The sequence below is a fragment of the Symphodus melops genome (genome assembly GCF_947650265.1).
Source record: "Symphodus melops genome assembly, chromosome: 5".
Lineage (NCBI taxonomy): Eukaryota > Metazoa > Chordata > Actinopteri > Labriformes > Labridae > Symphodus > Symphodus melops.
Genome location: NC_136695.1, coordinates 29,304,645 through 29,328,039, shown reverse-complemented (window position 1 = coordinate 29,328,039; position 23,395 = coordinate 29,304,645). Strand labels below are relative to the sequence as shown.

The window sequence follows — 23,395 nt, the reverse complement described above, 5'->3', positions numbered from 1 at the left end:
GTACCACTTCAGGCCCGTTTGAACCGGAGGAACTGTCCTCCAGAACTCTGGTCTTCTTCAGGAACTATGTATGTTTCCACCAAATCTACCAAGGTAGAAATGTAGTTCTGGGGTAGAAGTTTACCCCTAAAAGAGACCCTTCCATGGGTTATCTACTTTCTGAAGGTCCAGGAACTTTTGGCAATAAGGAATGCTTATTGGTAAATCACAGCAGGGTGTCAGGTCATCCTCTGTGTTTGAAAGTGTTTGCAGATCAAAGCCAATTTTTTTTGCCCCAATATTAACCGAGACATTAATATAATTTATCTTCCTGAAAGATGTGCTTCGGTGAAATTGGGTCGGTGAGGTAGCTAGTGTTCACTCTTCTACATTTTGATTAGAGTCCTCTTTTCTTTAATGATACTTAACACAGGACTAATTTTCTTTCTATGGGCCACAGCAACCTTTTAGTTCCTTGAAGAGTCGTCCCTGAACCTTTTAGTTTTGGGGGCCTTTGGTCAAAACAGGGCTTTACAGTTGTGAGACTGGTCTCGAGACCTTTTTTGCGTATAGGTATCAAAAGCATTTTAACTCAATGTCTCAATGTCAGTGAATCTATTTTCCTCATCATTGCTGTGATTGAAGCTCAACATGAAGCTATTTAATATAAATCTGTGCATTTCCTCAACAGAAAATGTGGCCTTGCGTGGCAAAGCAACTCAGTCGCATCGCGCTCTGTCATACAATGCGGATGCCTACAATGCAATCGATGGAAACCGTGAATCAAATTTTGATGCCGGTTCATGCAGCAGCACTATAGAAATGGCTAACCCTTGGTGGAGAGTAGACCTGCTGGACAACTACATCATCACCTCCGTTATCATCACCAACAGAGTAGACTGCTGTTCAGAAAAGCTGGATGGGGCTGAAGTTCACATTGGCATCAACTTAAAAGACAATGGTGCTGCAAACCCACTGTGAGTTCTGTTAAAGCAACTGAAAACCTCATACTGCAGTAGCCTAGAGAAGCCTCACCAACAAAGCCATTGTTTTCAGGTACAGTGTGCCATGTCACATGTAGATAATTATCATGTTAACTTGGTCTTTGTCTGTTGCAGGGCTGGTAAAACTTCTTCAGTTGCTGCAGGCAGCTCGTACACATTGACTCCGAGTACTCGTATGAGTGGACGTTATGTGACAATTATTCTACCTGGTGCTAACAGGGTTCTTACGCTCTGTGAAGTGGAGGTTTATGGGTATCGTGCCCCAACTGGTGAGGACTTAAGCCATACAAATCTATTTCAAATTGGAAAAAGTAATTTTGTGAAAGTCATGTATCTCTAGATTTAGTTTCATACTTTGATCTGGTTGGATGCTTGATGGTGATCGACTGCTCAACAGAGAAACAGCATTAACATTGTGATGACCCTGCTGGTTCCTTGGTTTGCAATCTTGGCTGTTTTCTGTTTGAAGTGCCAGTGGGCGTGGCTGTGTGATTCTGGATCGATAACACCATGGCTCAGTGTTTTCGATCCATGAGAGCAAAAGTGGAGGAGGGTGGGATCATGTTAGAGTGCAAAAAATTAAGTTTGGTCAGAGAGGGTCGAGTGAGCCTGAAAGCTTTGCAGGGTCTAGATGAAGAAGATTTTTCTTCGATGGGACGTTCTCTTCATCAATTTGACCTGTTGAATAATTTGAAGGTTGTTTCTAAGTTTAATGAGCGACAACCTAAGACATTTTTTTCTCAGTTTGAAAGAGTGACAGACTATCGAAGTTGGCCTAAGGCGGATTAAACATTGCTGTAGCAGTGTATTTTGACTGGCTGGCCGCAGGAGGCATGCAATGCATTGTCTGTAATGGAAAGTTTGAGTTATGCTTCTGTCAAGGCAGCTGTCCCAAAGCTTACATTTAAAAAAATTAGAGAGGTTTTCTATTACACGGGGGGGGGGGGGGGGGGGGGGGGGGGGTTAGTCACATGGCGACTACATTGGGGATGGACTAATGGTGAGAAAGTGGGTCCCTTGTCATGGAGTTGGTGTGGGGTGTCTGGTATTTCAGACTGTTGTTCCAGCCAATTTTTTAACATGGTGTTGTTGCTATCTCATGACCAGTCTGGTCATATGGGTGTCAGGAAGACTTATGATCACATTTTGAGGTACTTCTTTTGGTCTAGGTTAAAAAAAAGATGTATCTACATATATAAAGACTTGCCACACATGTCAAATAACTGGTAAATCAAACCAGTTTATTAAACCAGTCCCCAAGCATCCAGTACCTACCATCAGGCAGCCTTTTGAGCATATCGTAATTGACTGTGTTGGTCCTTTGCCTCTTTCTATGTCAGGTATGAGGTATCTTCTGAGAGTCCTGTGTCAGGCCACTAGCTACCCGGTGGCATATCCTTTGCAGTCAAAAACTGTCGTAAAGGTATTTTCCTGTTCATTTCTGTTTTTGGCGTCCCAAAGGTTCTTCAGAGGGATCAAGGCTCAAACTTTTCCTCTCACGATTGTGCACATTTTGAAGCAGCTTTGGGTAAAAAAACTCTGTCATCAGCCTATCATGTGCAAAGTCTGGGGTCTCAATTGGGAAGATGGTTGCCTTGGCTAATGCTGGCCAACATGGAGGTCACACAAAGAGCACTGGGTTTATTCTGAATTAATAAGTTTTTCGATACTCAGTGGGTGATGAATGGTCCTTTGACAGTTTTGTCAGACAATTTTAAGGACAGTGACCACCCAAAAAATGTTTTGACTATCTAAATGGAATCAGGCACAGGTTGTACATTGTGGGTGACTTGGCAAGTATGGAGCATCACCAATTCTGTCCGGGGATAAAGTTCTCGCTCTTCTACCAATTATTGGGTGTCCTTTCAAAGAACGGTTTACGGGTCCCTAATATCTACACCAGAGCGTAGGAAAAGGTCAAAGTTGTGTCATGTGAACCTCTTAATGACTTCTTACTCTCGTGCAGCTGGTCTGGGGGTTCCTGGCGTTAATGGTTCTGTGTCCAACCTGTACCAACTGCCAACACTGTGTTGGTTTTCCAACCTCAGTCTGTGGTAGGGGCGGACAGGGAGGGACAAAATTGATGCAGCATTATGTGGTTGTCTTAAAAACACAGAAACAGAATGTCTCTGAACAGGATGCATTGGCTTGGCTTGTTCCCACTTTCACAGATTTGCTTGGTTATACACCCTACCAAGCACTTGTTAGGGCATGACATCGTCGTAGGGGATGCAAAGCCTATCAGGCAGGGGTTCTATTGTGCATCTGCTGATAAGTGTTTAGCTATTCAGCTATTCAATTTGCAGATCAGCTGATGAGGCAGGTGCAGTAATGATGCAGTCTGATAGCCAAGGGACAAATAGGTCAGTGAGTTTCTATTCCAGGAAATTTAACAATCATCAGCTAAACTACTCGGTATTCGAAAAAGAGACTTGAGCTGTAGTTTGGGTTACCTAATGTTGCAGTCATATTGATATAAGTCCTATTTAAGGGTTCAGATAATTTAGTTGTGGACATGTTGTCCTTTGCCCCTGCAAGTTGGAAATGATATGTATTGTTATAACCTCTCACCATCCATATGCAGTGTGCAAATCAGGTGCACATCCGGGCCAGTTATGACTTTATATGATGTTAGAAACTCCTTGACTGTAGGAGCATTAACAGCAGGTTGCATATTTTGTTGTAGCAAAGATTGCTTTATATAGTATAATATTCACGTGGTGTCTGTTGGACCCACGTCTCTAAGGGGGTGGTGGCCACACTGCCGGTTACTTGTTTTGCTATCTCAGCGTTTCTATGTCAGGTAACAGTGGGCATTGCCAAGGAATCCAGGATTGAAAACACCTGGGCCCAGTGTTCTTCATCCATAAGTGCTGGCCCCACTTCTTCAATGGGGAAGAACTGGAGAAGGAGATTGGAGAGAGAGGCTTTTTACCAATGCTTTCTCGTATTTGTTTACAATTGCTGAGTTGTACATAAACGTACATGTATTTTGGAGAGTAACTCCTTGTGTCCTCCATTAATTTGTCACGGATTTTGAACTGGCCATGCCAGTATGTTGGAATGCTGCACATCAGTTATAACTTTATATGATGTTAGAAACCCCTCGGTCTACTTCCATTCCTCACAGAAGATTTTCAGAAGAGAAGACATCAGAATGAAAATGTTGTGGATATTGTGTCTGATATCTGGAGAGTAGCTTTGCAGATGTAAAATTTGATGTATTTTTAAGATTGGAAGGAAACAAATTAAAGTAAAAGGCAAGGCCAGGAGAGACCATATATACTGTATGAAAACAGTGTTGTGACATTGTAGTGATTAAAACACAGAAGAACAACTATATTTCTAAGACCTTGCTTTATATTTTTCAGGAGAGAACCTGGCGCTCAAAGGAAAAGCCACACAGTCATCATTGTATGATCCAGATGGCATAGCATACTTTGCTATTGATGGGAATAATAACAACGATCGGGCCTATGGGTGCTGCACTCACACCAACCTCAACTTTGCCCCCTGGTGGCGCCTGGATTTGCTTAAAACACACAAAGTAGATACTGTTAAGATAACCAACCGCAGAGATTCTCGGTTCTCACCACGACTGAACGGAGCCGAGCTCCGCATTGGAGACTCCCTTGAAAACAACGGCAACAACAATCCCAGGTAGTGTTTACCCTGTTATCTTATGGGTCATATTCTCTCCTCCTCATCAACGAGTTTAAATAAGTCTCAGAGCTTCCAAAACATGTCTGTGGAGTGTCTTGTTCTGAATCCACTCTGGTCCTGTAATTCATCATGCCTATAAACCCCTCTATTTCAGCCCCGCTCAGAACACGCTGTTTCTATAGCTTTAAATGTAAATGAGCTGTGTCTAACCACTTCTTTGGAAGGGCTTAGGTGGCTCAACAATCAAAAGGTAATAATTACAATGACAGTCAATCTCCGAACCCAGTGGTGGACACCGGAGGTAAGGGAAGCTGTCAAGAGAAAGAAGGAGTCCTATCGGGCATTGCTAGCTCATAGGACTCCTGAGGCAGCTGACGGATGGATATGAAAATATATCAGGAAACGTATCGTTTCTGCCATCAGGAGCAGGTCAATATCGGTCATCAGTTTCAGCTCTATACAAATCATATTGAAGGAACGTCCTGCAGGGACACGGGTTTCATGGAACAGTTATTACAGAGAATATGTTTTAAATGGTTTGTGTATTAAATAATGTGACGTCTTGATTGGTCTTTCTTTTGTCAGGTGCGCCGTGCTGAACATCCCAGCAGGAGCGACTGCTGAATTTAAGTGTAATGGGATGGATGGACGCTATGTGAACGTGGTCATCCCAGGAAGGACGGAGTACCTGACCCTGTGTGAGGTGGAGGTCTATGGCTCCGTCCTGGATTAACGTTAAGAGTCACTTCAGTTGGTAGAATTTATCTCATGTTGGATAAACTCACTTAAATCAAACTCATAAGACACGGCTTCATTTTGATTGTTTGCATTGAAAACAATCAAATGTTGTGTCACAGGATAAAGTCATCTTGTTTTACTGTCACACATTGGTAGACAGAGCTGCTGTCAGCACTGATATCAATCAATAGGAGGCAGCATGTCAGTCTGTTCTGACTTGGGATCCAGACCAAATCTGGAAATTGGCCTGGTAGCTGGAGAGGTGCCACATGACTTACTGAGCACTGCCGAGGTGCCCTGAAGCAATAAGTTCATGTCCATAGGATCCTGTTTGTGCACGTGTGTGTAATTCATTCTGTGTGTGTAGCATGCTCAACCACTGAGTGTAAAATGAATCAATAAAGTATTTTTTCATCATATTCTAGTTGATCTTCTAAATCAATTGTACCTCACCAATTCATAACAAATGTTATCTCAAGACACTCTATAGAGAGAGCAGGTAAAAGACCTTACTCATTGTTAAATCTCCTACAAAGACCTAACATCCATCATGAGCAATAAGCAACACCGAGCAAAGTCACAGTGGAAACGAAAATCTTATATTTTAAGAAGCGGAAACCTTGAATAAGACGTTTAACAACAAACAAACAAAAGAGAAGAAAAGATGTCGGAGGAGGAGGAGGAACTTCTCATTCATCCCCCACCTTCCTGCTTTCTAACAGGAACAAAGTATATATCTTGATGAGTGGTTTTAAAGTATTACTCTACTCTAGGATTTGTAGTATGGGTGTCATAAATCTAATCCACATCCAGGCAAAACAGAACACTTTGCTACGTGTGAAATGACCGCGGAGCTGCAAACTGAGACGGGGTTGTGGGACTGTCTGTCTGCTGAGCTATCAACCCAGCAAGAGATCGCCCCCTTTGGTCTGGATGATCTCATGAAAGACTTTAAAACCCCTTTTCAAGTGAACAATTTGCTTCCACCAACATGCTTAATGTCCCAGAAATTACAAAAACTTCAGCAATTAGCAGGACCGACTGAGGTTAGCAATATGATCGTGACTGTTTTTTCTTTATTGTTGTAAAAATGATGAACAAAATGAGTTCTCTCTATTCTAGTTCTCATACTAATCTATAGTTCCACTTAGTTTTGTAGTTGGCAAAACCACATCGGTCTTGGTCTCAAGACCACTTTTTAAACGTGTTGGAATTGAAAGCATTTTGTCTCAGTCTGGGTTCAAATCAATACCAGTCAAGATCACCTCTGATTGGCTGTTTTCCACGTCAGCACTATGATTAGAAGGAAGAGCGTTTCTTTGGATAAAAACAAATAACTTCAAGTCATCAGATTTTTCCCCAGTTCCAACCACTACCTTCCCAGTGTTATGTGATCTTGGCCGTGGCTGCAAATATCACTGCAATGGAACAAACTGGTCAATAATTCAGACCAGAGCAAACGAAATACAGCCCTTAGTTTCATGTCAGCGTTTGATGATCGAATCTTCCAATGAAGCTGCTCATCAATTATTAAAGAGCAAATAGATGAAGAAGACCTTTTTAACAGTCCTATTGGAATTAGAAAGAAAACACATTTTATTCTTATTTATTCTTCTTGTGGTAAAGAGGGAGCTGAGTCGTAGGGCAAAGGTCTTGATTTACCGTTTATCTTCAGTCTCTCACAGTGGAAATGCACCTATGATTTAAATTTCAGACAAATTTCAAAAAACAGTCTGTAGCTCTTTCTTCTGTTGTGACTCGTCCTAATAAATGTTTGAATCAAAGAGCGCTGATTTTAGAATAGGATTGATTCAATAAGTTTTTGTTTGCACTTGTCTTCTGATGTCACACTCATGGTGGGAAGCCAAAAGGCAGTTGTTGAAAAATGAAGCTGATGTTGAAACATAGAAAATCCTGCAGTTCCTGGATTGTCCACTAGAGGCTGGCTGCAGCAGCACAGGAAGTCACATACACACCCATTCAAACAGCCTGTTTTTACAGCAGACATGAACATGTTTACAGCCTGCTTCAAAAAACCAAATAGGTGTGATTAGCTCATGTCTCCATCCACACACACTGTACGGGGGGAATGTTTTGATGACTCATCAGTTTTGAGTCTGCCATCCATGGAACTCCAGCGCCCCCTGCAGGAAAACATGAGGGATGTCACGCAGGCTTTTTTCATTAAAGGAGCAACATGTAACTCTGACAGTTAGTGTTTATGATTGGTTCTGCAGTCCAATTTTTAAGTATTGACCCTCCAGGACCAGAATATAGATGGAGGACATACTGGCTGCATATATGGCATGCACAGAGGGATTGCAAGGGGTTAAAAAATCAGCTAACAAGCATTTTCTTCGCTAACGGTAAATGCTGTTTGCATTGTTTTTTCCCCCAATGTTTTCATTGGCAACCTTCATGGGTTAAAGTCTGAGATGAAATCGAGTGTTACAAAACTGACGGGAAACGCACACAATCCATGTGAAGTCACGTTGAGCCAGTGTTGAAAATTAACAGGAAATATGGGACATGTGGAAGTGGGATGATGACGCTCATATCCTGAGATCAGAGCATGAATCATAGACTTTATCTTGGTACGTCCACGTGCACATAATGGAACGGCTTCTGATGTTCTCTTTTTTCTTTCACTGAAGCCATGAATATGTCGACCTACACCGTAGCACATAAGGATAATTTGTTGTTCAGCAGCGTGTTTGAAACAGAGCAGAGCGCAGTGACGCTGCATGCTGTCACGTTCCAGAGAGGGACCGCGGTATTCGCTGTTAAAACACAATGATTGACTAGAGAGGCAGCGAAGGTCGTTTTAGTGCACAGTGCTGACAGAACGCAGCATGCATGGAGTATGTGGAAATTAGGAATTAGAAAAAGAATCTTAAAAAGTACTTTTGTTGCAAAGAATTTTGGTCTTCGGCCTTCATTTACTGAAGCCAACATGTAACGACCTGCAACAGACTAAAGGATTATTGTACGGAAAAATAGGTCTGCAAATGCAGAAACAATGCACATGGACAAGAAATACACAAACTGTATGAAACCAAAACAGAAGCATACACAGCCAACATGCTGCAAAAATAAACAAGGCAAAGTCAGGCACTGTGTTCAAATAAAGTCCTGGTTGAATGTTACTGAATGTTAACTCAATTGCACCAAGCTGATCTGAAGAGAATTTACAGTAAATGTTGTACCAACAAATGTACCCTTGATTTTAACATCCCAAGGAAATCCAATCGGGCTTGTCAAAAGCTACAAGTATCTGGGTTTTCTTCTTGAATGTGAACTATCTTTTAAAGCACATATCGCCAAACTCGTCTCCAAACTCAAAGTGAAGTTGGGATTATATTAAAAAAATAAATCCTGCTTTTCACTCAGGGTGAGGAAACTTCTTGTTTCGTCTACCTTTCTTCCTTTGTTGGATTATGGCGATGTGCTGTACATGGGCGCCTCTGCTAAATGTTTACAGTCGTTGGATACCGTGTATTGCTGTGCGTTGACATTTGTGACAGGTGGTAGAGGCCTTACTCATCACTGTGACCTGTACATGAAATCTGATTGGCCATCCTCAAAGGTGCGCAGTTATTTACACTGATTCTTCTTTATAAAGCTCTTCTTGGTTTGCAATCTTCATATTTATGTGAACACCTTCAAAGAACCAGAGAGCATTACGCCTTGCGGTTCTGTGATTTTTTAAAACTGTCTGTTCCTCGTGTCCGCACTGAGCTCGGAAAAAGAGCGTTCAGTTTTGCTGCTCCCTCTACCTGGAACTTTCTCCAAAATGACTTGAAAATGGCCGACCTCATTTCACTTGAAGCCTTTGGCTCGATCTTAAAAGACAAAAAACGCGAGACAATCAGACAGTGTCTGTGTGTCTGAATCGTAGCCTGTCATCACGACTCTGCACTTTATCTGTAAACTGATCTGTTCATTGCAATTGTTGTTTTTTTTCATTGTTTTAATAATGACATGTGCTGCTGCCCTCTTAGCCAGGTCACCCTTGTGAAAGAGATCTTGGTCTCAATGGGTTAATTACCTGGATAAAAAAAGTGTAACCTCTTTAAGTCAATGACCTGAAGGGGAATAACATTTACCGGTAGGTTGATGGGCATAGAATCAATAATATGATGTGATTGGATAAACAGCTTCGCTACAAGAGTATTTATGTGAAGAGCACACAGAAAGATAAATAGACACACAGCAGCTCTGCTTTGAAGTGAGAGTCGACTTGTTGGAGAACAGCTGGACTTCAAGGAGACACAAGAAATCAGGGTAAACATTTCATTTCACCTTTCTGTCATCGTCATAGATCATCAGAATTTAAATACTTTCTATTAGTACCTTCAAGAGAGAGCTGACTTTGACACAAACGGAGAGAAAACATTCTACTACTTTGACAACATGTTGAACAACATGAAGTTTTGTTTCAGCCAGGTGTCTGAGTGCACCTGTCTTTAAACACAGATAGTGAGGTTATGGTTCCCCGTCAGAGAAAACAGGCATTAGCTGACCAGCAGAGAGGCGGTGTTAAAACCAAAGACTGACTTGGTTCAGTCATACTAATGACTCTGCCAACATCTAGCTCGTTGGACAGACAACTTTTAGGTTTCAGACAGATTGATTCATTTATTTGTAAAGTTATCTCTTCATCAGTTCTCAAAAACAAATGCAGGCATGAACACTCTGCTTCTCGCTCGCAAACATTTCTTTTTCTCTTCGAAGCTTCTGGTTTTGGAACAGAAGATACAGAACATATTACAAAAAACCTAACTGTTAGAGGGAAGGCCGAGACTGTCACAACAGTTGGCTCAATCATGAATACATGAGTAGGAGTCACATGATCTCTGTCAGTGTTTGCATGTCCTTAGATGATCTCCAGTCAAATCGACCTGAACGGCAGTGTGATTTCTCTTCATGGGCGTAGACTCTATGATTTGATGTGATTGGCTTTGAGGATATTTATTTAGAAACAACAAGTCTGTTTTGTTTCAGCCAGGTGTCTGAGTGCACCTGTCGTTAAACAGATAGTGAGGTTATGGTTCTCCATCAGACAAAACAGTCACTTGTTAACAAGCAGAAGAGCGGTGTTGAAGCCAAAGACTGACCAGACTGAGCCACGTTTGAAAAAATCCTTTTCTGGAGTTTGGTCAGTACAGAAGTACCCGGTACAACGTCCTGAGATGACCTTCTTTGGAAGAGGTTGATTTTGAATAGGATCTACGGTAGCAGTAAATGCACCCGTGGTCAAACAAAGAAGAACCCTAACCGCTCTTTGACATCATTCAAAACATTTTTTTAAGGTTTCAAAATCTGTTGAATCCGACCAGCACAGTTTTTTTTCATCGTCTGAGCTGCACGGTAGATTTGGAAGTAAGAAGAGGGTTCTTGTTGGGGGGCAATCGTGCCCTAATGTGAAAATTCCCTTACTTGACTTTAACGAAATAATCACCCTAATCATGTCTGGTTTCATCCTACTGTAGTGTTATGCTATCTGTAATGGTTGACATGATCACCCTAGATAGGTCAAGTTTCACTCTATTGTCTTTGACACTTAATGCTAATCTGCTCCTCAATAGTTGGGTACTTTAATGGCAATCACCCTAATCACTCCTGGTTTCACCTTATTGTTTTGGACACTTAATGCTAATCACTGCTCCTTTATGTTGCTGAGCACTTTAATGGCCCAGTCTGCGTCCCTGCATTGACTGTTTAATGACTGTACTCACACCTCTGGCACTACCTCAAACACCTCTGTACATGCACATGTAACTAGTTTCTAGAAGGTCAGCACTTTGTTTCTAAGGCTCTTTAACTGTTTACAGGTCTCTTTTAATCAGCACATGTTTTTCTCTCCTTCACAGGTTATGTACATACTATATACGTTTTAAGTCTAATGCTAATGCTAACTGCACAGGTTTAACTTGTAATTATGTTTACTCTTAGTCACATAGGGGCTGCTAAATCTTGTTTGGGCGATTATTGTATACAGAGGTGGGGGGGACAGCGGGTGTGTATTGTAACTAATGTCTTGTGTCCTGCCTGTCTGTATACTGCTACTGGATCGATGGATTTATGGATTTATGGATTTATGGATCTATCTATCTATCTATCTATCTATCTATCTATCTATCTATCTATCTATCTATCTATCTATCTATCTATCTATCTATCTATCTATCTATCTATCTATCTATCTATCTATCTATCTATCTATCTATCTATCTATCTATCTATCTATCTGGATGCAGAGCCATAAAGCAACAGGACAAACCAATCACCAACTCATTACAACTGTTATCTCGAGACACTTTTCTGAAAATGTTCTCTCTTTTCTGACTCAACCAGAACAATGAAGCACTTGGTTGTCCTTCTTTGGCTGGCTGTCTTGGGAGCATGTTCCGGTGAAGATGGTAAGTATGCTGTAATGTGATCATGACTGTTTTCTCTTTGTTTGTTAATGAGTTCTCTCTATTCTATTCATTCTAACCATGTATCACCACTGTTCTTTGAACTAGCTATCAGCCGTCAGAGATCGTGTAGGGCGGTCACTTGAGCCTCTATCAGCAGTGATTGTCTTGTCCCCATGTACAGGACATCTTTTGACCAGTCTGCTTTGAACTCTCTGCCCACTAGTTTAACCCTTTACTGGGCACTCATTGAAATACTTTGAAACTCAAAACTTCAACCTCATAGTGTTATTCAGGGACATAACAGAACTTCATTTCTCTTATAATATTTTTCAAAAATTTGAAGTGTAATAAACATTGACAAAGTTACCATATTTGGTTCAAATGCAACAATAGCAGGATCAGTGATGTAGGGCGATCTCTGCTGATTGGCTGAGTGAGGATCACATGCTTCTCGACCTTTCTGAGTTACAGAAGGCTGGCCACATGTAATGTTTGTGGAAATTACCAAAAATAGTCACTTGCCCTATAAAGGGTTAAAACTAGTGATCAAAGTCCTCCTCAGACAGAAAAGTCTGAACAACTTTTCCTCGCCTTTTTGGCTTTATGTCAGTAGTTGGCATGATTGTTATTGGTAGTCGGAGACCTTATTTTATTGACCCGCCTAGAGGCAGTTTTTTGCCATGGTGAATGCTCAGATTAACGTCTGTTCTGTCTCTACCTGTTTCAAAGTTTTTTTGGTACTTTCAGCCTTTGCTGTCATCTTATGCACTTGCTCACTCATTCATAGATACACACATCTACAGGACACAAGTCTACAGAAAAAGACATCACTCTACCTACCTACCTACCGGCCTTACCGACCTACTGACCTACCGACCTACCGACCTACCTACCGACCTACCTACCTACCCACCCAACTACCTACCCACCCCTCAAACTAATCCAGAGTTCCACTTTGTGGTTTAGTTTGCAACACAGGATCATTCTTGGTCTTGAGACCACTTTTTAAAGGTCTCAGTCTTGGAATTGAAAGCATCTTTTCTCAGTCTCAGTGGAGTTTAAATCAAGACCAGTCAAGATCACCAATGATTGGCTCTTTTTCTACACCAGTATTGTGATTAGAAGACAGAACGCCTCGTTCGATAAGAACCTCAAGTCTTTTGAATTCTCCCGTTACGGCGACAACCTTCCGGGTGTTACGCCCAAATGGGTGACACACCTGCTGCACACAAGATGATGATTTTTCAAAGTTAAATATGGTCTTGGTCTTGGCTCGGTCTCTGAGCACTCTGGTCTCAGGTCTTGGTCTAGGTCTTTGTGATCTTGACTACAACACCAGTTGTAACGAAATCATTAAAAGGTTCACTATGTTCTTTGTTTGGAGCAGGAACTTTCTGCTCCATTTTTTCTACTCTTTCAATGAATTAAATGTAAAATCATCATGCCAGAAAATCCTACTAAACAAGTTTTATGTGCATTGTTGGGAAAAACGTCCTTTCAGTGAGTATGAATCTGACAACATGAAGTTATTTGATATAAATCTGTGTATTTCCTCAACAGAAAATGTGGCCTTGCGTGGCAAAGCAACTCAGTCACATCGCTATCAGCATAACTTTGGGGCAGCCTACAGTGCAATCGATGGAAACCGAGAAGCAGTCTTCGACGCTGGTTCATGCACTCACACTATAGAAATGGCCAACCCCTGGTGGAGAGTGGCCCTGCTGGACAGCTACATCATCACCTCTGTCGTCATCACCAACAGAGGAGACTGCTGTGCAGACAGGCTCAATGGAGTTGAGGTTCACATCGGCAACAGCTTACAAGACAATGGTGTTGCAAACCCACTGTGAGTTCTGTTAAAGCTACTGAAAACCTGATACTGCACGAGCCGAGAGTTACTGTAGCTACTGCACAGTCCGGACTGATCACAGAGAGACGTGTCACTACAAAGTAATCGCCAACAAAACTATAGTTTTCATCAGGTACAGCGCTTCTCTGCTGCGCCATGTTTTGTTATAGCTGATTTTGGGCACGCATAAAACTTAAAACATGACCAACTTTTTAGCTCAGTGCGCATCATTGTCACTGTTGACTGAAACAGACAATCAAATCAAGAATGATTCCTTACCCTTACCCCCCTAAGACATGTTTACCCTGTGTAAAAGCAATAGTGAGGCCTCGAGGTTGGCTCAAATCAATTTTTCCCATTTATTTCATTTGGTCACCTGAATGCACACACAGCCACAGGTTCCCCCAGATGTGCTCAGGCGCTGTTGGAGCAGCTGCGCCCAGCCAACGTGTGTGATCGGGCCCTTGGATCTGGGACTGACTCCGAATTTTTTACAGTTAAATAAGACATGGTTATTAAATATGAGCTCTGTGTGTTTCTGCCAGGTATTTTACTTTATATGATGTTTTAACATGCATGTTGTCTGACCCTGACACATCACAGGTAGACAGTGATCATTTGAACATGTTTCTGTGTCTGTTTCAGGGCTGGAACAATTCCCTCGATCCCTGCAGGTAGCTCACACACGCTGACTCTGAACCCTGCTATGAGTGGACGTTATGTGACGCTCAATCTACCTGGTCCGAACAGGATTCTTACTCTCTGTGAAGTGGAGGTTTATGGATACCCTGGTGTTTGAACCGACAACGTGAAACAGTCGACAATCTTCATAAAACATATCAATAAAGTATGAAAAGAAGTTGTTGTCTTTAAATAACTTTCTATAGCAAACACATCACACAATTATATTACAGATATACTGAACATGTGATTATAAAGCTCATGCATTCCTCGATATCCTGGCCACGAGGTGTCAGTGGCAATCCACCTAAAATTCATGTTAATATTGAATAAATCCCATTCCTTCACTCGACCGGATTTTCAGCAGAAAAAGATTGTTACAACACATGTAACATACAACAATGTGACAATTACACATCTATAAAGAGGTTAAATGATTTTCTTTCTGAGAAGATCCAGCACTGCAGATGGTTCTGCCCCCTGCTGATTTCTATGACCTGCACAGACACAATGACTGGCTATCTCAGGGGCCTACGCTGGAACGTACTGTACCTACTCAGAGTCTCTCCAATACAGTCATCTCAATGCTCATCTGTCAGTCTTCTTCTGAATTTAGATTTAATGACATTCATGTCAGGAGAAAGCTGCTTCACAGAATCATGAAACACGGGGCGTGATGTAAAACTGTCTATTGTGCCAATGGGTGGTATACACATCAAGTTTGCCTTGATGTTGAGAGTAGCGTTAGAGCTGTATATCAGATGTGGGAAAGATGTAAATCTTGGGACACATAATCACTGGTGTACCTTTTAATTAGGGGGTGATTCAGCCCACCAATAGAAGGGAGACGGATCATCCAAGCAAACATCAAGTCAAATCAAGTTTATAGAGCAAATTTACAACAGCTTCAGCTGACCAAAGTGCTTTAGAGGACCACAAACAGATACTTTCCAAGACTAAAAATAGTCAGGGACTCAAATTCTCAAAAGGGTAAGAAACAACTATTATCAAAAGTAAAGTAGGTTATGGACTTGGACCCATAGGATAAGAGTCAGGGACTCATAAGGAAAGGGTCAGGGACCCATAAGAAAGAGTAAGAAACTGAAAAGGAAAGGGTCAGGGGCCCATAAGAAAGAGTCAGGAACTAATGTAAATTGTCAGGGACCCATGGGAAAAGAGCCAGGAACTAAATAAGGAATGGGTCAGGGACCCAGAGGAAAGAGCAAGGGATTCCTTAGAATCATGAAACACGGGACATATCATCAGGAGTTTACCTTTGAGTCACGAGGTGTTTCAGCATTTTAACACTAGACACCGTCGTCAAAGCTGGCCAGTTACAGGGTGATCAAACCTAAGCTTTTGTCCCATGCCCAATCATGAGACTTTTCCAGATGTTTAAATGGTCCAGCTCATGGGACTATGCAAGGCAGGGGACGTGCTCTTCCCTGCACCAAGCCTAGAGCTGACCGCATACCTTGTTCACCCTCCTCCTGGAGGGTTGGATCCTGGATCCAATTTAGGTAGAGGGCAGAGGTGGGCACTCTCCTTCAGCCATGTTTGATTGATAGGCCCACTTGTGGTTGATGAGGGCTGATACTGCTGTCTTGAAAGATGAACGCTCAGCAGTTCAGATAGATGTATTGAGGATTTGAGAGGCTGTCTGTGGTCAGTGAAATGTCGCTTCCTTGTTATTTATTGACGTCTGATACTGCTGGCTTGGAAAAGCCCGCTCAGCAGTTCAAATAGAGTGGGGGATGGGGTGAGGGGGATAAGTGAGCGGGTTATGTTGTTGGTCTTTGGCAAAGGCTCCAAAAATGTTGTGAGTGTTGCCGAGACTTCAGCTGAACACGACTTTAGAGATTTATAATGTTCACCTCCATAGACAGTGAACATTTAAGCCATTTTCTCCAAAATCTCTGTGGTGTCTACCTCCATGAAGGGGTTGGCTATGAATGTCTCTGATTGGTGGGGGGGGGGGGGGGGGGGGGGGGGCAAATCCAGACCATTCAGGACCAGAATCTAAAGTTAGAAAGAGGACATATTGGCTGCTGCATTGTTGTCAGAGAAGCCAGCATATGTCATTTTCCCTTTTTACGTCATGTCTTGGTTCCCCATGTGGAAAAATTGACAACTTTTAGGTTTAAGACAGATTCATTAATTTATCTGTAAAGTTATCTCTTTATCTGTTCAGAATAATATCAGCAGGGATGTACACTCTGTTTCTCTTCTAAGCTTCTGCTTTTGAAACAGAGGAGATGGAACACATTACAAAAAACCTGACTGTTAGAGGGAAAGGCCGAGACTGTCACAACAGTTGGATCAATCATGAATACATGAGTAGGAGTCACATGACCTCTGTCAGTGTTTGCATGTCCTTAGATGGTCTCGAGTCAAGACGACCTGAATGGCAGTGAGATTTATCTTCATGGGCGTAGACTCCATGATGTGATGTGATTGGCTTTGAGGATATTTATATGAAGTATAAGTGTAAGTAAGACTAATCTGCACACACACACACACACACCTCTGCTGGAAAGTAGCATTGTTGGACACCAGAGGAATTCCAGAAATCAGGGTAAATGTTTTATTTTGCATTTCTCTTAATTTCTCATTAAAATAGTAGTAGGCTTTATTGTCAAATATGCTCCATGTTAAACATACAGCACAATACTGAAAGTGTATAAAAAAAGGCACTAATAAAAATGCCTCTGTTTCATATTTCACTGTTGGTAGAGTGGAAGGATGAAGAGTATATGGGACACAATACTCAGAATTGGGTATGTGAGATGTTTTTACAACAAAGTGTTGGCACAAACTTTGAGTGAGCCAGGTGCAATGTTTCAAAAAAATCTTGTTTTGAAGTTTGGTCAGTAAACCTGTATCCGGTACAACGACCTGGGAAGCAAGCTTCCTACAGAGAGGTTGATGTTAAAAAGGTAACCAGATGACTCCTGGCCCAGATTTGAATATGCTTGGTTCATTTTGTTAATGTGAACACAAACGTACTGTACTCGGGTACTCTAACGGTACATCTGCCGGTACATCATGTGTCCTCAAGGAAAGTCCACAGGAGCAGTGAATGCAACAGTGCTCAATCGAGCTGAATGTGAACACGCCCTTACTTGGATGCAGAGCCCTGAAGCAACAGGAAAAACCTATCAAAGACTGTAAGTTAAAATTTTAAAAATAATCCTTTACTTGTAAAACGCCAACTCATTACAAATGTTCCTCAAGACACTTTCCTGATAAATATTCTCTCCTTTCTGATTCAACCAGAACAATGAAGCATGTTGTTGTCTTTCTTTGGCTGACCCTCTCTGGAGCCAGCTGTTATAGTAAGTATACTGAAATGTGAGAATAACTTTTTTCTTTATATTGTTTTTAAACTGATGAGTTCTCTCTATTCTAGTTCTCAAACGAATCCATAGAACGACGTAGTGTTGTTGTTGGTAACACACAATCACCCTTGGTCTCGAGACCACTTTTTAAAGGTCTCGGTCTTGGAGGTCTAAATAAGTGACACCCACTGCACACAAGATGATGATATTAATATTAATGGTCTTAAACTTATCTGGGTCTCTGAGCACTCTGGTCTCAGGTCTTGGTTTAGGTTTGTGTGGTCTTGAACTCAACACTAGTACCCGTTGTAACTAAAGTCCATTTCCACCAAGCGGTTAAGTTTGGTTTGTTTGACATTTCCATTCACTAAAGCCGGCAAAGATCCAAACCGTCCTACTTTTTGGGACAGTTCTGTTGTACCAAACTGAACTGATTCATACCGGACCACTTGGTGGAAACGGGGCTTACATCATTAAAGGGCTTAATATGTTTGTTTAGAGCGGGAAACTTTCTGCTCCGTTCATTTCCTCTCCTTCAACTGAATCAAGACAAATGTAAAATCATGCCAGAAAATCCTACTAAACAAGTTTTAATGTGCATTGTTGGGGAAAACTTCCTTTGAGTGAGTATGAAGCTGACAACATGAAGCTATTTGATATAAATCTGTGTATTTCCTCAACAGAAAATGTGGCCTGTAATGGCAGAGCAACTCAGTCGGATCGCCATCTCCATAACTTTGGTGGAGCCTACAGTGCAATCGATGGGAACCGAGACTCAAACTACAACGCTGGTTCATGCTCTCACACTACATCATCGACTAACCCCTGGTGGAGAGTGGAGCTGTGCGACCACTACGTCATAGAAAAAATCATCGTCTATAACAGAGAAGACTGCTGTTCAGAGAGGCTCAACGGGGCTGAGGTTCACGTCGGCAAAGACATCTATCAAATCGGTGATACAGACACACGGTGAGTTCTATTAAAGCCACTGAACGCCTGGTACTGAACTAGCCTAGAGTTAGCTATAAAATATATATGTCTGTTTCAGGGTTGGCATAATCCTGTTCAGTAAGGGCAAACCTGGAGGCACCGGAGGCGACGGAGGCACCGCACTCCCCCCAGGCACCGGAGGCGACGGAGGCACCGGAGGCGACGGAGGCAGCACACCCCCCCCAGGCACCGCAGGCGACGGAGGCACAGCTAGACACAGCTCATTCACGATTATCCCGGCGAATCATACGACTGGACGTTATGTGACGATCGTTCTACTTGGATATGACAAAGTTCTTACGCTCTGTGAAGTGGAGGTTTATGGGTACCTTGCCCCGACTGGTGAGGATTTTATTCATACAGTTCTATTTTAAGTAAGGAAAGTCATTTTGTTAAAAGCATCGAAACCTTCACCTTCATACCTTGATCTGGTTGGATACTTGATTGTGATTGGCTGCTCAACAGAGAAACAGTATTACTCGTGTGTTGGAATGGCTTCACATCAGTTATGACTTTATGATTTTAGGCAGATGTGTTGGTCTTCCCTCCCAAAGAAATCTTTTAGAAGTGAAGACATTTCAGAAAGCAATGTTGTTGTTAGTGTGTCTGATATCTCACAAGTAGCTCTGCATGTATTTTAACCAAGATTGGAAAGAAACACATTAAAGTAAATGCAAGGCCAGGAGAGACAATATATTTAAAAAAAAACAGTGTTGAATTTTTAGTTATTAAAACAGAAGAAAAGGTATATTTGTAAGAGCATGCATTTTATTTTTTAGGAGTGAACCTGGCGCTCAAAGGAAGAGCGTCACAGTCTTCGTTGTTTTACTATGGCATGGCACACTTAGCTGTTGATGGGAATACTGACAGTGATTTTGAGCATGCGTCCTGCTCTCACACCAACAACCAATGCACCCCCTGGTGGCGACTGGATTTGGCAACAACCCACAAAGTGTTTTCTGTTAAGATAACCAACCGCAAAAATCCTCAGTACGCATCACGACTGAACGGAGCCGAGATCCGCATTGGAGACTCCCTTGAACTCAACGGCATCAACAACCCCAGGTAATGTTCACTCAAAAGTCAGATATCCTCCTCCTCATTCACGTAATGTAAATAATTGTAAGAGCTCCTCACAACATGTGTGGAGTGTCTTGTTCTAAGTCAGAGAATGTGACATGTTGATTGGTCTTTTGTCAGGTGCGCTGTGCTGGAGAACATCCCCGCCGGAGCGACTGTTGAATTTCAATGTAATGGGATGGATGGACGCTACGTGAACGTGGTCATCCCACACAGGTCGGAGTACCTGACCCTGTGCGAGGTGGAGGTCTATGGCTCTGTCTTGGATTAGCATCAAGATTCACTTGAAGTTGGTAGAATTTATCTCATGTTGGATAAACTCACTCAAATCCAACTCATAAGACACGGCTTCATTTTGATTGTTAGCATTGAAAACAATAAAATGTTGTGTCACAGGATAAAGTCATCTTGTTTTGTTGTTATGCATTAGTAGACAGAGCTGCTGTCAGCGCTGATATCAATCGACAGGGGGCGACAGTAGCTTCACATTTTGGGACTCGGGTTGGGATCCGGTCCAAATGTAGAAATCTGGAAGGCTCTGGAGGTGAAGACGAGGAGTTTATAGTAGTTTTGCAGGAAGTAGGTTTACACAAACACAATGAAGTTCACATCATTATCTAAATCAATTGTTTTTGTGTGTCACCAAAGACAACTCAGTTATTTTTAACATTTACCTGGGGAACTTGAGCTTCTTTGTTCTTTTATTATTAAAAACTAATTATGGAAGTTGGTCTGTTGGTGGAGAGGTGCCGGTTCACTTCCCGAGGACTGTAAGGTAAATATAGCTGAACCTACTCTCTTCAATAAAGCTTCGATCTGAGGCAAAATAATCCATACATACATACATACATACAATAAAATTAATCAACAAGCATTGAAAAAAAAACAACCCAAATACATTTAGAAAATGGAGAAAGATTAAAATGGTACTATAACTGAGGAAATAATAAGTTAGAAGCAGTGTGGAAAAGGCGTGTTCATAGTTTGGTAGGGTCTGCAGTGTCCTGGATGTGTTGTGGGAGTGAGTTCCAAAGGGTGGGGGAGCAGCAACTGGGAAGGGTCTGTCTCCCCAGGAGAGATGCTTGGTCCTCGGGACAGTCAGGGTACAGGAAGGGGTGTAGGGTTGAAGCATGTTTTTGAGGTAAGAGGGGGCGTGGTTATGGAGTGCTTTGTGGGTGAGTAGAAGGATTTGAAATTTGATATGGAACGGGATAGAGAGCCAGTGAAGGTTCTGGAAGACAGGGATGATGTGGTCACTGGTACGTGTAAGGAAAGGGGCAGCAGAGTTTTGGAGGTACTGAGGTTTATTGAGGGGGTTGGTGGTTGTGCCATATAGGAGGCTGTGACAGTAATCGAGGCGTGATGTGACGAAGGCATGAATGAGGGTTTCAGCTACAGGGGACTAGAGAGAGGGGGCGAAAGTGGGCGGTAGTCTTGAGGTGATGAAAAGCTGTTTGTGATTAGTTTAATGCGAGTTTGTTGTCAAAGATGAGTCCCATGTTTGGACTGTGGGGTGAGAGTGAGAGGGTGGTGTTTTCAAAGAACAGGCAGAAGTCTTTTGCTGTAGAGGTGAGGGAATTGGGACATACGAGGATGTCATACTTGGTGCAGTTCAGTTTGAGGAAATTTGATTGCATCCAGGAATGGGTATTGGAAAGAGTTACGTGGAATGGGTCTGAGAATTGATGGATTTGGTTGATATGTAGAATTGGACGTCGTCGGCGTAACAATACAGCAATGTGTCCCCAGTCTGTCTACAAACCCCCCAATGATGAGAAAAGTCCATCCTCTCCGTTTTCTGCCTGCCCCACTTTCCAGAAAATGTGTGCTCAAACAGGCCGTTTGGAGATGTTCCCTTCATGACATCACAAAGGGCAGTAGCCCCTCCCCCAGGTGGGTGACACTCCCACAGCTAGGTGTTTGTTCTGCCCTCTGAGTCTGCCTTCTCACTGTAAACAATAGGACATGGAGCCAGAAAGCAGCGAGTACACCCGAGCCCTTCCAGAGAGGGGGCGTGGTCAGACACAGCTCATTTACATATTTAAAGCTACAGACACAGAAACAGGCTGTTCTGAGCAGGGCTGAAATAGAGGGGTTTATAGACATGATCAGATACAGGATCAGAGTGGATTTACAACAACACACTTCACACACATGATGAAGAGGAGCGAGGACACTGATTTCACCCGAAGAGGAAGGAAAAGTACTACCGTATCACAATTTGGATATTTAAAGTCACTCTCGTGCATCTTATAACTGTGTTTGCAAACAAAAGTAAGGTTGCATTTTCACAGTGATGCACTGAAAAGACTCGGTCCAGGCAAAAGTCTCTCATAATGGAAGTAGCCCAGAAACAATTGCTACGAGAGGGAGCTCTCTGATTGGTCGTAAGAGACACAAAGTCACTTGTTCTGAGATTGTTTCAATAAAAAAAAAAAAACATAAAGAAAGACAAAAGAGTTTTTGTGCTGTTTGCAAACTTTATTTTTCAAAATACAGACAAAATAGAGAAACATTATAAAAGACATCTGAAACACAAACGCCTGCATCATCTAGGATTCACGACTGATGTCAAAGTGTTTCAGGACTTCCTTACAAACGGAAGGATGATTCACTGGATCTTTTCTACACAATGAAACCTTCAAGGAAAACAAACAGCTCTGAAATGAGTCCTCACAGATGTATCATGACGTGTGCACAGTCAGTTTGACATCTTCGTTTGGCACGGTGTTTTTGATCTTTGTTTATAAAAAGTTTCATCTCACTGATCCGATTTGTTCTTTTAAATTTCTGCATCAAGGTGCATCGTACCACAACAATCTGATGGACTCAAACTATTTTTTACGCTGAGAGAAACTGAAGAGGTTGTTTCATAAACAGAAAACCTTCAGAAAACTGAAATGGTCGTCACAGCATGTGAATGTCGGACATGTCGAAACTGCATCCTTTAAATATTTACTTCTGATTTTTAGTTTCCCCCAGTAAACATTAGAAGACGAAGTGCTTTTATTTTGAAGGCGGACAAACGGGATGTGTGTTGCTTTTGCATTGACGAGCTCTCGACTAAACTCACAACACTCGCTCGCGGTGAGCTGAATACACTTCAGTGTTGACACAAGTCCAGGAACAACCATCTCCACTTTGTACAACAAGCTAACGAGTGTCAGCAGCTTTCAGAGCGCTCTCCTTCCTCGTCGCTCCTCTGCTCATACGAGAGACAGGTACGAAAAACAGAAACGGTGCGCCCGGCAGTTACGTCACCCCCAAGAAGAAACAAAAGGATCAAGCTGATGAAGTCGCACGCTGTTCGGACAGGCTGTAAGAAATGCTCATCATGGTGGTTTGTTTTGGTTTGTTTTGCTGGGGTGAAAATTGACGCTCTTGCTCAGTGGTGATAAAAGTGAAACAAGCTAATAAAGGAGAGTCAGCGACAGTCCAAGCTACAGATCTGAGGAGCTGAACTACAAGTCATTTACTAAACAGATCATCTCTATTCATTTGAATTCAACGACTAAACAACCGTAGCTTCAGATTTAACCCCTTAGACACAGGATTGGTTCTCCTTCTTTTCAGGATCTCGCTGCATGACAGCAGAGAAGCCACATTTCCCTAAACGTCATTCATGTGGCCGAAAGCAGAAAACTGAAAAAA

The 23,395-nt window shown here is 42.2% G+C and overlaps 2 protein-coding genes and 1 long non-coding RNA gene across 3 annotated transcripts; all 3 read left to right on the top strand.

Moving 5' to 3' along the window:
• Positions 1 to 4,287: 4,287 nt before the first annotated feature.
• Positions 4,288 to 5,509, top strand: LOC306824391. Its single transcript, XR_013779138.1, has 2 exons — positions 4,288 to 4,643; positions 5,232 to 5,509. It is a non-coding gene; the product is annotated as an uncharacterized lncRNA (long non-coding RNA).
• A 4,078-nt stretch (positions 5,510 to 9,587) lies between these two features.
• Positions 9,588 to 14,512, top strand: LOC306824387 (fucolectin-like). The gene is made up of 4 exons (XM_079344509.1): positions 9,588 to 9,668; positions 11,742 to 11,806; positions 13,367 to 13,652; positions 14,301 to 14,512. Exons 2-4 carry the CDS (start codon positions 11,746 to 11,748, stop codon positions 14,452 to 14,454), a joined length of 501 nt encoding a protein of 166 aa, XP_079200635.1. The 5' UTR covers positions 9,588 to 9,668; positions 11,742 to 11,745; the 3' UTR covers positions 14,455 to 14,512.
• A 4,987-nt stretch (positions 14,513 to 19,499) lies between these two features.
• LOC306824039 (fucolectin-1-like) lies at positions 19,500 to 20,015 on the top strand (the record flags this gene model as incomplete). Its single annotated transcript, XM_079343998.1, has 2 exons — positions 19,500 to 19,729; positions 19,865 to 20,015. 2 exons carry the CDS (start codon positions 19,500 to 19,502, stop codon positions 20,013 to 20,015), a joined length of 381 nt encoding a protein of 126 aa, XP_079200124.1.
• Positions 20,016 to 23,395: the final 3,380 nt, after the last annotated feature.